The sequence below is a fragment of the Cebus imitator genome, unplaced genomic scaffold, assembly GCF_001604975.1.
Source record: "Cebus imitator isolate Cc_AM_T3 unplaced genomic scaffold, Cebus_imitator-1.0 Scaffold378, whole genome shotgun sequence".
Classification (NCBI taxonomy): Eukaryota; Metazoa; Chordata; class Mammalia; order Primates; family Cebidae; genus Cebus; species Cebus imitator.
Window position 1 is genome coordinate 314,255 of NW_016107693.1, and position 15,142 is coordinate 329,396.

Sequence of the window (15,142 nt, forward strand, 5' to 3'; positions counted from 1 at the left end):
AGATGAAGTCTCACTTTGTTGCCCAGGCTGGAGTGTAGTGGTGCAATCTTGGCTCACTGTAGCCTCCACTTCCCAGGTTTAAGTGATTCTCCTGCCTCTGCCTCCTGAGTAGCTGGGATTACAGGCAAACACCATGCCCAGCTAATTTTTTGTATTTTTAGTAGAGACGGGGTTTTGCCGTGTTGCCCAGGGGGATCTCGAACTCCTGGGCCCAAGGGATCCGCCCACCTCGGCCTCCCAAAGTGCTAGGATTACAGGCATGAACCACCGCCCCCAGCCACAATTTCTGATATTTATCTTTATAGTGCTATACAATAATTTTCTATAGAAACCAGTTTTAAAATGAGCCATTACCCTAACAAAATGTTCTCTCCCTACAAATGAAATCATTTTCTCTTTCCTGTCATCTGTTGTGCTCTTAGTAAAGCTTTGAAATTTTGTCCAGAATTCACTGAATCTTGTATTCTGCGAGTCAACCTTGTTCCTGCTGTATTGGTCTGCTTTCCAGGGATAGCACCTTCTGTCCCTGGAGTTGGTCCAGTTACTTGTTTGCCTTCTCTTGGTCACAAAGCCTCCCTCCCTCCTTCCCTCCAGGCATTGATCTGCAGTTTTTCCTTCAAGCCCTGAGGGCATCTCTCCTGTGTTCCCCCTCATTTTGTTGTATTTGTGTGACTCTTTTGAGTGATGGTTGACTTTGCCCAGACTCTCCCTAGACACTGGCATGGGCACTGCAGTCTCCCTCCCCCTAATGCATTCCTTTTCAGTTGCCAGATGTCCCTGGTCTCTGTGGCTTCTGCATTCTAGTCCCTTCCTCTTAGAGGAACTCCTTTCTAACAGCAGCCTCCTGCTGTTCAGTTCATATGAAAGGAGGAATTGCTGGCACAGACAGGTGACAGCATTTCAGGGAGCGGGGGATGTACGTCAGATTGGGAATATAGGGAATTTAATGATGGGACAGATGGGCCCGAGCACGCTGGAATTCTTTGGCAGATTTTCTTGTATAACCATTTGAATTTTTACAAGTGGGAAATGGGTCTTTGGAGAAGACGTCTATCCAAGTTTATATTTTTATAATCCATATGTTCAGTGGAATATTAAATATAATAGCCAATCTGACCAACGTTCCACAGCCCTTCCTTTCATACATGATGCTAATAGTATTTATTTACCTTGGATTCTCAGCTTTGCCTCGCAGTAAAAATAACAGGAAACGTGTGGAAACGTATAGGAAAATATTCTGTTATTCACTAGGAATGAAATGCTTTGATTAATTAAAAGCCACCAAGTATAGAATTTAGAGATTACTTGTTTTCATATTTTAAACATTGCAACACAATAAAAAGTGCTCATTACTGAAAATGAAGGAAAGATCAACTTGTATATAAGTATGACTGAGAAAACGTTTCAGGATCTAGAAATAATTCTTGATTTACAATACAAACATCAACAACTCTTGCCCTGGCAAAATACAGAAGGAGCCCAAGGTTCTTTTGGTAGAAATTATACTGATAGAATTTCATAGAAATGTTTTTCAATGTATATTATTGGAACACTATGAGATAAGATTTATCTACAGATTAGAATGAGAACAAGCATAAAATTTCCTCTCAAACCATGACCCTGTCTCATATGTCTAAAGTAAAAGAATGTGCCAGGCACGGTGGATCACAAGGTCAGGAATTCAAGACTAGCCTGGCCAAGATGGTGAAACCCTGTCTCTACTAAAAATACAAAAAAAAAAAAAAAAAAATAGCCAGGTATGGCGGTGGTGGGCACCTGTAATCCCAGCTACTTGGGAGGCTGAGATAGAGAATCGCTTGAAGACGGGAGGCGGAGGTTGTGGTAAGCCGAAAGCGCACCATTGCACCCCAGCAGAGCGAGACTCTGTCTCAAAAACAAAAAGAATGACTGGGGCAGCCAGTGCTGTCAGTGGAAAGAACCAATACCAACCACGTGGTATAAAGACTTAAGCAATCTCATAATAAGGAAGGATGAACCTTGAAGTGTGTTGACAGGTCTTGGTGTCAGCAGAGAGAATTCTCTGAGGAACAAAAGGTTTCTTCTGTGTTTGTTAGACTGAAGAAAACAAGCCAGATATAGCACTATATCTTGGAGGCAGAAAAGGTATAATTGATGACAGCAGAAATAATAGAACAGATATTTTAGGCTCTATTTTAGAGGGATTGAGAAAAAATAATTATGAAATTGCAAAGAGAAAGTGGTAAGAAAATATTTCAGAAGGGATGACAAAGAAAAGAAAGTACGTATATGACAGATATATTTTTCTTCTAAAGAAAGAAATACATATACATATATATATATATATATATAAGGGTTCAGGGAGACAGAGCAAGTCATCTTTATCTGTGTGTATTTTTAAATTTAGTAATTAAACTAAGAACCACATACCTATAAGCTCCTCTCCTAAATTGGAAAAAAAAAAAAAAAAAAAACCTATGTATGATCTTTGATCTGGGATTCAGCTTGAATACTTGGAAACAAACAAATTGGATAGAGATAGATTTACAGAAAGGCAGCTGGGCTTAACCAGCATGATTAATTTCTTTGAGTCAGTGACAATGAGCCCACTGGGTGAAGCAATGGACATAATTTACTTGGACTTGGAGCATGCTACAAAGGGAACTAGTCTGGTTTTGCCAGTGAAATACTTAATTGTATATTAGATTGCTGTGGCAACTGGCAGAAAGCAGTAAGTGGTTACTCACCCAGGTCAGAGTGATGGACTGAGCGCCTCCCAGAGCAACAGGGGAGCCAATCTGGGCTATACCAGGGGCAATTAGAAATGAAAATATATGGACTACAGAGAACACTAGAGGCCAGAAAAATAAAGGAAGCAAGAAATGTGTACTAGTAAAAGATGGCAAATGCCCATTCAGATGGAAGCTAAAAGACCATAGCATTGGATGTCTGTGGAGCTTCTTTATATTGCAAGACTCTGTTTCTTGAATTCCACCTTGACAGTTATCACCAAAAGTTGAGTTAAGGTCACAGAGCCACTAAGAGGCAGAGGCCATTCAGGGCCCAGTCTGTGAGCCACTCTGGTCACCCCGCAATGCCTCCACAGTGCCCTGTTCAAAGGGAACAGGGCATGCTTTCCAACCAAGGTACCAGTGAGCTTTATACATTTTTCCTTTTTTTTTTTTTTTTTTTTTGAGACAGGGCCTCGCTCTGTCACCCAGGCTGGAGAGCGGTGGTGCAATCTTGGCTCACTGCAACCTCTACCTCCTGGGTTCAAACGATTCTCCTGCCTCAGCCTCCCAAATAGCTGGGATTACAGGCGCGTACCACCACGCCTGGCTAATTTTTGTATTTGTTGTAGAGACGGGGTTTCACCATGTTGGCCAGGCTGGTCTTGAACTCCTTACCTCAGGTGATCTGCCTGCCTCAGCCTCCAAAGTGCTGGGTTTATAGGTGTGAGCCACCACACCCCATTCCTTTCTTTTTCTTCAACAAAAATTTTATTCATATATGTATCTTATTTTTTAAATTATGGTAAAGTATACATGAAAATTTACTGTTTTTCAAGTGTACAATTCAATGGCATTGAGTACATTCATGTTGTCATACAACCATTTACCATTATGCATTTCTAGAAAGTTTTCATATCCTAAACTGAATCTGTATTCATTAAGCACTAATCCTTCATTCCCCCACCTTCAGGCCCTACAGCCACCCTTCTACTTTCTGTCCCTGTGAGTGACTTCTGGGCACCTCACAAGCGGAATCACGCAGTAGTCGTCCTTCTGTGTGCACGCAGCTTATTTCACTCAGCATAACGTTTGCAAGCTTCATCCCTGTTTTAGCACTTGTTAGAATTTCATTCCTTTTTCAGGAGCTGTGTACATTTTAAGAAATGCTTTTTCTATACAATTAGGCCTTTTTTTGCCACTTGACATGCTTATTAAGAATTAAACGTACCATGCTAAGTACTATGAGGCATAGAAAGTGAATTTAGCATCATCTCACCCTTCAAGCAGCTTATGGTTTGGTAGAACAAATGAGACAGGGACACAGATGGTAATAATACAATGTAGTCTGTGCTAAGTGCCATAAGACATATACATGGAGGCCTCTGGGATTTAGTCAAGCATGAAATTGCCTCCAGCTGTGGGGCTGGAGATTTCACAGGGGAGAATTGGAGCCAGGCTTTGAGAGGGTGATAGGGTATGGATGGGCAAAGATAGTGTCAAATGAAATTCCCACTGGAAGGAACTGCACGAGCCAAGGCATGGAGTGGGAGAGGTAAAGGCCCTATGTAGGGGACATGTTCAGGCTTAGGGGAGTGTTTGGGACTTTTGTGGTGATAATAGTAACTACAGCTGTAAAAAGAGATTAAGGCCTGATCACCAAGGGCTTTGCATACCAGGCTGAGGATTAACCTTGCTGGCAGGCATTGTAAAGCTGTTAATGATTTTTTGGCAGTGGATTGCTGCAAATAGAGTTGCCACTTAAGAATATTAATATGTGAGTTCTGCATAGAATGAGTTGGGACAGGAAGAGACCTGAGGCAAGAAAGATAGGTAGATATTTGACCAGGTGGATGTCAGTCGCAGTGGCTCATGCCTGTAATCCCAGAACTTTGGGAGGCTGAGGTGGGAGGATCATGAGGTCAGGAGTTTGAGACCAGCCTGGCCAACATGGTGAAACCCTGTCTCTATTAAAAATACAAAAATGGGGCTGGGTGCGGTGGCTCACGCCTATAATCCTAGCGCTTTGGGAGGCGGAGGCGGGCAGATCACAGGGTCAGGAGTTTGAGAGCAGCCTGGCCAACAGGGTGAAACCTGGACACTAAAAATACAAAAAATTAGCTGGATGTGATGGCTGGTGCCTGTAATCCCAGCTACTCAGGAGGCTGAGGCAGGAGAATGACTTGAACCTGGGAGGTGGAGGTTGTAGTGAGCTAAGGTCACACCATTGCACTCTAACAAGGGTGACAAGAACAACACTCCGTCTCAAAAAAAAAAAAAAACACAAAAATTAGCTGGGCGCGTTGGCACATACCTGTAATCCCAGCTACTCAGGAGGCTGAGGCAGGAGAATTTCTTGAACCCAGGAGATGGAGGTTGCAGTGAGCCGAGATTGTGCCATTGCACTCCAGCCTGGGTGACAAGAGTGAAACTCCGTCTAAAAAACAAACAAAAAAATACATTTATTTATTTATTTATTTGACCAGGTGGAAGGTACCGAAAGGTAATGAAGTCATCAACCAGGATAGTGACAGTGACAATGAAGAGGAGTGGATGGGGTGTGGATTTTGAAGGTAGATCAGCAGGTCCCGTGGAGGTCTTGGGAGAGTAGCCGTTCACTCCTGAGGCTCAGAACTTCCCCAAAGCCCTGTTTGCATAAAGATGAGCATAATCCCCGTGAGGTAGAGGGTGGAGCAGCAGATGTGAAGGGCCTCTGCAGCTGTGCCTTACATCTGTTGGTTGGTCTGTAAATGTTCTACTTGGCAAAGCCTTTCAATGCCTGAAATAGTTGGCCAGTTATGCCCAGAATTTGGCCTTACAAATCTGTATTAGAAAACTCTGTGCAAACCACCTCACAAGGCTCAAAATCAGGACCTGAGCTGGAAGATTTCTAAGTAGAGTCTATTACTTCTGCACCTGGTATTCTTCATACGATCAAAACTGCATCACAGTTTCCATTATGCACATGGTTTCTCATTCCACCCACCCTCTCCCCCCCAGAGGTTTGTAAAACTTAGCAATGAAAATTTGCTCCCACTGGGAACTTGGCAGGAAGAGTATGTTCTTAGCCCAGCAGCAGTTCTAGTTCAAAATTTTTTTTGACAAAATTGGTTTACTGCATTTTATAAAATGCATATATTAATCTAATTCACTTCAAGTTTTTCAATAACCTTTTTTATTCCATTTCGCCTTTAAGGCAGCTCACAGAGAACAAGTAGGGAATATATCTCATGAGAAATCTACTCTGAATATGTTCTGAGTCACTTGTACATTTTTTTCCCAGAATTATAAAGCTTTGCCTTAAATTTTTAACTTGCCCCAAATGGCAACTACATCATTGCTTTTTCCATGGATTTTTAGCATGTTGATATTAGTCTTGAGAAATGTCATCTGGATCCTTCTTTCGGATAAATTCATGATGAAATTATTTGTCTTGCTTTTAAAGGTGTCAAATAGTGGCTTATGACTATAATCCCAGCACTTTGTGGGGCTGAGGCTGGAAGATTGCTTGAGCCCAGGAGTTCAAGACCAGCCTGGGCAGTATAGTGAGATGCCATCTCTACAAAAAGTAAAAAGATTAGCCAGGTATGGTGGCACACACCTGTAGTCCCAGCCAGAAGGCTAAGGTAGGAAGATCAGTTAGATCAGATAAGCCTGGGAGGTCAAGGTTACAGTGAGCTGTGATTGTACCGCTGTACACCAGCCTGGGCAACCAAGCCACACCGTCTCAAAATAAAGATGTCAGAGAAAGGATTCCGAAACCCTAACTGTGTAATTCTAAAGTTTGTCAAATCTCATTGTCAGGAAATGCTTTAGGTTGTGGCCTGAGTTTGTTTCCTAGTTAGAGATGTCCAGCCACTGACTGGACATCCTTCACCTCCTTCAAGCACCAGGTCTCTGCCTACTCTTGTCTAAGCCATATGATCATCATGGGAGCTAATATTTTAGGGTTGACCTCTTTGTCAGACACCATACTAAGAGCATTATACTTGTTTAGCTCATTACAGTCCTATTCTACAGATGAGGAAACAGACTGAGAGAACTGAGATAACTGGCCCAAAGTTAAGCTGCTCTAACTGACCTTAGAGTCTGTGTCAACCCTTAGGCAGGGTTTCTCCCACAATGCCATGCTTCCTCCCTCATTCCGTGCTTGATCAGACCCCAGCCTTGTGGTCTGTGGATATTCACGTTTGAATTAGCTGAACCTTTCTCGGATGTGATAAGCCAACTTTGGAGCTGTGCTTTTGCTTCAGATCTTGGACAGTAATTTGGTCCTGTGCCAAAGGAGCTTAGGTTGTTCGAGCTGCCACTTATCCTTTGCAGAGGTGTGTTTTTTCAGTGTGATAGTCTGGGACTCTTGCTATGGTCTTTCTTAAATGGATTCTGGTGGTTTTTTTTTTGTTTTTTTTTTTTTTTTTTGAGACGGAGTTTCACTCATGTTACCCAGGCTGGAGTGCAATGGCGCGATCTCGGCTCACCGCAACCTCCGCCTCCTGGGTTCAGGCAATTCTCCTGCCTCAGCCTCCTGAGTAGCTGGGATTACAGGCACGCGCCACCATGCCCAGCTAATTTTTTGTAGTTTTAGTAAAGACGGGGTTTCACCGTGTTGACCAGGATGGTCTCGAACTCTTGACCTCGTGATCCACCCGCCTCGGCCTCCCAAAGTGCTGGGATTACAGGCTTGAGCCACCGTGCCCGGCCGGATTCTGGTTTATATGGAATGGGAATTAGTGAAAGGAACAGGCTGTAATGGGTTTCACAAGTTTGGGGGTAGTTGTATAGAATTTGTTCTGGCTATCACTTTTAAGCCATAACATTCTTCACTTTCAGGAGTGGGTCCCATGAGGCTGTAAACTCATTTTCTGACTTTGAGAACCAAATGAACGTAGAAACCCAAAATCACCTTTATGACCTAATACTCATTACTTAGCATCAAACAGTGAAAGATCCATTTATTAGTTACCCATTGCCATGCATCCAGTCACCCCCAAATCTCAGTGGCTTAAAAGAATAATAAGCATTTATTATTTCACAGTTTCTGTGGGTCACGTAATTGTGGAGCAGCTTATCTGCTTTAGAGTATTTCTTGAGATTGCAGTGAAGACATCAGCCTGAGCTGATGCTCGACTGGGGCTGGAGGATCCACTTCTGAGGTGACTTAGTCACATCTCTGTTGTCTGGTTAGTTTAGACTTTTGCAAAGAGGCCTCAGTGCCTTACTGTGTGTGTATTTCCTTTCCATAGAGATGCTGAGTGTCCTCACAACTTGGCAGCTAATTTTCCCGAGTGACTGATCCAAGAGAAAGTAAAGTGCAAGCCACAATGCCTTTTATGATCTAGCCTCAGAAATCACCCACTGTCATTTTCATAACATTTTATTGGTCACACAGGTCATCCCTATGGATCATAGGAGGAGACTATACAAGAGTGTGAATACCAGGAAGCAAAGATCATTGGGGCCATCTTAGGGGTTGGCTGCCACACACCACCATTCTTTTCCCCTTTTGTTGAGAGGAGGAGTAAAGGAGAGAGATAATGCTGGAAAAATAGCAAAGGATAAAAGGATACAGAATGTAAAACAAGTCACTTCCCTCTGGTTTCCTACAAGCTGTAAGTCTGTGTGGGAAAGCTCAGGAGCATGGAGGCAGGGGCATAGATAATATTAAGCCAGCTAGGCTTCTGCTGTTTTTAAGCGATAATGACACCTTTCCCACTAATATTCAAATTTTGAACCAAGAAGAAATAGACACAAATGTCAGAATAGTGGAGATCAGAATGTCAACCTCATTACTGGTAGTAGTGGATTGAATTTGTGGTCACAGCCCTCCGCTCCACGTCTGGACCTTGGGTATATAATTTGGGTATGCAGGGCAGATTACCTTCCTCAGAATTGCTGCCTCGCCCATGTCAAACCCCATTGTAAGGGACACAGAGACAGATTTCCAGACTCACTTTCCTGACCTCTCTGTGCTCACAACACGAGGCAGAGCAGAGCCTCCTTAGCCTGTGGCCAGGTGGTTCAGTGAGGACCGAACCTCGCTGCTCAGCTACTTCTCTCAGTTTTACCAATCAAATAAATTCACTCCTGTTTTCTCGGAGAAGAGGGAGGGACAGAAATGATGGCCCTCCCAGGAAATGAAACGAAACTCTCCTTTATGACCAAGATACAATCACTGGGAGGGAGCAAGGATGGCTCTCCTTATAAAGGTCACTCTAGTGAACCAGCCTGGGCCATCAGTAGTGGATTGACACACATATCCAAGGCCGGTCTTTGTTAGTACCCAGTCTCTATGAAACATGAACGAATTAATGTTATGTCCTATTCATGTGGAAGGTTCGTGCAGACTAACGGTACACCATTTTTTAAAATAACTGCTTTGAATCACCTTAACTAAAATCTCTCTATTTTCTAGGCACAGGGTCGTGGTTTCCTATCCTCCTCAGAGTGAGGCAGAACTTGAACTTAAAGAAGGAGATATTGTGTTTGTTCATAAAAAGCGAGAGGATGGCTGGTTCAAAGGCACATTACAACGTAATGGGAAAACTGGCCTCTTCCCAGGGAGCTTCGTGGAAAACATATGAGGAGACTGACACTGAGAAGGCTTAAAATCACTTCACACAACAAAATAGCACAAAGCAACTTAACGGAGAGAGCACATTTGTGGACTTCCAGATGGTCAGGAGATGGGCTAAGGATTGGTGCGTGACTCCCATGCCCCAGCACAGTTCCCCCAGCCAGCAGAGTGAAGAAGGTGTCTGTGTGGGTTTTATCAGTCTGGATTCGGAGGTGTAAGGTGTGCCTTGTACTGTCTGATTTACTACACAGAGAAACCTTTTTTTTTTTTTTTAAGATATGTAACTAAAATGGACAATTGTTTACAAGGCTTAACTAATTTATTTGCTTTTTTAAACTTGAACTTTTCTTATAATAGATACATTCTTTGGATTATGATTTTAAGAAATTATTAATTTATGAAATGATAGCTAAGGAGAAGCTGGATTATCTCCTGTTGAGAGCAAGAGATTCATTTTGACATAGAGTGAATGCATCTTTCCCTCCCCCCCTCCCTGCTACCATTATATTTTGGGGTTATGTTTTGCTTCTTTAAGCTGGAAATGCCAGTTCTCTAATTTGGTTTTCTTCTTTGGGAAACCAGACATACAAATGAGTATCAATTAGGACCTGGGGTAGAGAGAAACTTGAGAGAAGAGAAGTTAGAAGTTGGTTAGAATCACCCTGAAGATCTAGTCCTCAATTTAATTGTGTGGATTTTTAATTTTCCTGGAATGAAATCACTGAAACAATGAGAAAGAACACAGCACAACCCTTGAACAAAATGTATTCAGAAATATGTTTAGTTTTATAGCACAAGCAGCTCAATTGTTTGGTTGGAAAGTAGGGGAAATTGAGGTTGAACTCACTGTCTGAGAATGGCTATGAAGTGTCATTTCCCATTTTACCCCAGCTGATCTGCATGCCCAGGACACAAGTGAAACATTTGTGAGATAGTAGTGGTAAGTGCTGCACTCGTGTTAGGTCAAAGGCTGTAAGAAACACTGTGAAAAGTTCGTATTCATCCATTGTGATTCTTTCCTCATGTCTTGCATGTGTTACTGGATTCCCACAGTGATATAGACTGTGCATGGTGTGTATATTTCATTGCGATTTCCTGTTAAGGTGAGTTTGTACTCAGAATCGACCAATTCAGGGGGTGTAAAAATCAACAGTGTTCTCTTCTCTACCCCAAAGCCACTACTGACCCAGGTCTCTTCAGTGTGCTCACTCCCTCTCTGGCTAAGGCATCCATTAGCCACTACCCAAGTCATTAGTGAAAATGTTTTTATGTCCTCCCAGCAGACAGACATCAAGGATGAGTTAACCAGGAGACTGCTCCTGTGACTGTGGAGCTCTGGAAGGCTTGGTGGGAGCGAATGTGCCCACACCTTACAGTTGTGGCAGGACCCAGCTGAGCCTGTCTTTTTATATCCATTCTTTGATGTCATTGGCCTCTCCCACTGATTTCATTATGGTGCCACGCAGTCATGGATCTGGGTAGTCTGGAAAACAAAAGGAGGGAAGACAGCCTGGTAGTGAGTAAGATCCTTACCACAGTTTTCTCATGGGAAATAGATAATAAACCCTTTCATCTTTTTTTTTTTCTTTTAAGAATTAAAACTGGGAAATAAAAACATGAACTGAAAAGTCTTCTTGCAATGGCAAGAGGTTTCATGGTCTTAAAGATACACTATATGGTTGAAAATGAAATCATTCCTAAATTAATCTTTAAAAAAAAAAAAACACTGTATATTATGTTCCTGTGTGTTGAATTTTTAAAAAATACTTTACTTGGATATTCATGTAATATATAAGGGTTTGGTGAAATGAACTTTAGTTAGGAAAAAAGCTGGCATCAGCTTTCATCTGTGTAAGTTGACACCAATGTGTCATAATATTCTTTATTTTGGGAAATTAGTGTATTTTATAAAAATTTTAAAAAGAAAAAGACTACTACAGGCTAAGATAATTTTTTTACCTGTCTTTTCTCCATATTTTAAGCTATGTGATTGAAGTACCTCTGTTCATAGTTTCCTGGTATAAAGTTGGTTAAAATTTCATCTGTTCATAGATCATTAGGTAATATAATGTATGGGTTTTCTATTGGTTTTTTGGAGAGAGTAGAGGGAGATTTTGTAACAAGGGCTTGTTACACAGTGATATGGTAATGATAAAATTACAATTTATCATTCCTTTTCATGTGAATAATTTGAGGACTGGATAAAAGGTTTCAAGATTAAAATTTGATGTTCAACCTTTGTGTGTCCCTTGTGTCAATCCTTAAAAAACTTTTTTAAATTAAAAAACACACAAATTTGACCTAATTTGTACCTCACAAGAATTCTTTGCATACACCTCAAACAGAAGATGTCTGCAAGAATCAGTTTGGTGATGATGATACATTTTACCTCTGTAACTAACAAACCTTGTTTATTTCTCCAAGAAGCTTAAAAAGAGTTTGTGGAGTCACACAAGGTCGTGTATGGCACTTGCGTTCCCCTCTTCCTCTTCTGGTTACTAAAATCATCCGGTGAGTACTAGAAGTTGTCTTAGCCATAGAAGGAGCAGACCCGTAACCAACCGTGTGATAACCCGTAAGTCTCAGCATGGCTTGTGGAGAAAATCTTTAGATTCACCGTGATTTTCATCGTCCAAGAAATGAAAGGGCCATGTAAGTCATATTAAAAACTATTTTCCTGTTAACTTTTGGCTACTGTCAAATTCCTTATCAGAATTGAAAATCAGGAATTCTAGGTTGTATTGTTGCTTTGCCAGAAACTCTGTCTGTAGTCACCTGGGCAAGTTGATTATTACTTAGTTTCCTCCTTTTAGTGTGCCATCTACCCCACTGGGTGAGGATGAGAAGCAAAGGAGATAATCTCACTGTTTTTGAAAAATGCTATTTTAATGTTTAATTTGCACTCAGTGCAAAGTTTATCTCTGGTTTCAAATATTTCATCTACTCTCTTGGAGTATTGATATAATGCTTTTTTGGGGTCTAATTGGTTTTAGAAGGAACAAATTAAGGTGGTGTTTCCAACTGCTATGCATTTAACTTTCTGTTCGTATGAGAATAGAACACATTTGCATACTTCCAGAAGCACTTTCATTTCAGTGCTGAGCTATAAACAACATTAGAATTCAAGTTTGGAAAATGTGTTTAATAGATGTTTGACTAAGTTTAATAGATGTTTGACTAACAACTCCTTGTGTGTATTCATCAAATTTTTTAAAATGTGTTTTTGAATCAATTAAACTGTCATTATCAATGTAGCATCCTACTTAAATTACTTCTTTTTCAAGAAAAATAATTCGCAGCCTACCAAAATCCACAAGATATTTGTAAGACATTAACCATGTCCAGGCAAAGGAGCATAGCCCTCACTCCCTGTGGCTACAGGCTGTAATGGGGTGTGCTGGGGGACTTTGCCCTGCCCCTTAGTATCACCAGAGGCAGGAAGAGTGCTTAGTCACCTGCCAATGTGAACAATGACCGTTTTTTTGTTTTGTTTAAAGATGGGGTTTCTCCATGATGACCAGGCTGGTCTTGAACTCCTGACCTCAGGTGATCCACCCACCTCGGCCTCCCAAATTACTAGGATTACAGGCATGAGCCACCGCACCTGGCAACAGTGATAGTTTTAAAATACCTTCTCTCAGGTATTCCTTAGATTCCTTTTGTGTTTCCTACTAATAAATTTCCAATTTGTCTATTTAGATTTCCATTTCAGAACCACCACCTGCATCTCACTCAGCGCAAATTCTTACTGTAGTATGACGATCCAGGCTTTATAACCACGCTGAAGGCACGTCTGAATGGCATTAATCTTTGAGTCTCCATTCAACACTATTATTGAGTCAGACTACTCTAGTAAGTCTCCAAAGATAATGGAATAATCCCAGACAGTGAGCCAGCTGCCACTGCTATTGCTTACAACTTAGATAAGAAATTTGGTTCCATGAGTTCTTTCACCTTGGCAATGAGTCTTTCAAGTTCTGAATCCTTGAGAAAGTACTAGAAGAAGCCATGATAGACTTTGGTATGAGAAGACATTCCTAAATGTGATTCAAAATTTAGAAACTATAAGTAAAGAAAACCGTGACAAATTCAACTACAAAAAAATCAAAATAGTTACATGACAAAATACCATAATCAAAGTCAAAAGAATAAACAATGAAAAAAAATTATTTTTAAGTCCTATAGCAGGCAGAGAGAATTTCCTTTACGTATAAAAAAACTTCTACAAATAAGAACAAAAACCCCAAAGTAGCATCAACCAAGGATTTGTGACAGAAATTGCCAATAGTCTTTCAGTATGTTCGGTTTTTTTCTTATTAACTGATATCCAAGCTTTGTGCTTAGCTAAAAAGCTCATTTTTGGCAGAGTATGGTGGCTCACTCTGTAATCCCAGTACTTTGGGAGGCCAAGGCTGGTGGATCACCTGAGGTCAGGAGTCTGAGACCAGCCTGGCCAACCAACATCGTGATACCCCGTCTCTACTAAAAATACAAATATTAGCCAGGTGTGGTGGTGGTGCATGTCTTTAATCCCAGATACTCCGTAGGCTGAAGCAAGAGAATCGCTTGTAACCGGGAGATGGAGGTTGCAGTGAGCCGAGATCACACTACGGCGTTCCAACCTGAGCGACAGAGCAAGTCTCTGCCTCAAAAAAAGGGGTGGGAGGAGGAACACACCTTTTGGTCATTTTGTTTTCCCCACTTCGAAACTGCAATGAGGACTGGAAGGCTGGTACTCCCGCAACTGTCTTGAGCCATGTTTTGTGGTCTTTTATTAGATGGACAGTCAACTATGGCCATTAAGAGGAGACAGAGGAGAAGCTCAGAAAAAAACAAAGTTTGTTAAACTCACAGGTGCCAGAGACAGGAGACAGGGCGCACCAAGCAGGGCCCTGTGCGAAAGTTACCAGGATGGCCCGAAGGAAAGGTTCAGGTCCCTGCCTTTATTAGGCTTCATCGGGAAAGGCATAGCAGACAGAGTGAACAGTTAAGAACCGGCTAGTTTGAATAATGTCAGCAGGCTTTAGGTTATAGGGGTGGTCTCTGGTTGCCTGGTATCTGGCCCTGGGATGATGAAGGCAGAGGAATCCTGAGAACAGAGGTGTGGCTGTGGGTGGATTTGTTTGCATATCAAAGGCAAGCTCCCCACTGGACCCTTCCTTATCTTCAAGAACTGGCTAGACCCTGAAGGAGCAGCCTTTTCACAGACCGAAAAGGCCCTGTTGTTGATTTTTTTTTTTTAATGCTGAAGCAATATACAGAAAAATTTTAAATGTAATATAAGCCATAGGTACCTTTGAAACATTTTTTTAGAATTTTTAATAGTTACTGTTAGAACATAGGTGACTTTTAAGACAGAAGAGATGGTTGGAGAAGGAAGGAACATGATACCCTGGTAAATTTGAGGCTTCATGCCAGCCTGAACTAATTATCTCTCAATATAATTGATTTGAGAATAAACCTCTTGAGTCCAAGCTAGTGTAGTCTTTGCCGCAACCAACCTGACTGCTATAAATATAAACGGACAGTTCATTAAAAATATGTATCTTTTTATATGTAAATATTATTTCTATTATCTATATTATTATTTATATATATATATATACACACACACACTAAAAGATGTTCCACCTAATTCCCAATGTAAATGCAATTAACGACAATGAAATTTTTTTACCTATAAAATGGGAAATTTCTAAAAATTTGAAATAATTGTTGGCTAAATGAGGGACATTCAGTATTTTGCTGATGACAATGTAATTTCAAAAAATGTATAGGGAAAACAATATAGATAGAAGATACCAAAATTACAAATGTTGTTTATCCGTTCTACTTTTTTTTTTTTTTTTTTTTTTTTTTT

At 41.1% G+C, this 15,142-nt stretch overlaps 1 protein-coding gene across 4 annotated transcripts in view; it reads left to right on the top strand.

The window, feature by feature from the left end:
- The window catches only part of SH3RF1 (SH3 domain containing ring finger 1), a 193,809-nt gene extending 182,287 nt beyond the window's left edge, over positions 1–11,522 (top strand). For all 4 annotated transcript variants that reach the window (XM_017507549.2, XM_017507546.2, XM_017507550.2 and 1 more), the window contains exon 12: positions 9,121–11,522. In XM_017507549.2, the coding sequence (XP_017363038.1) occupies positions 9,121–9,289 (169 nt within the window). In that variant the 3' untranslated portion in view covers positions 9,290–11,522. The remainder of the gene's footprint in view (positions 1–9,120) is intronic.
- Positions 11,523–15,142: the final 3,620 nt, after the last annotated feature.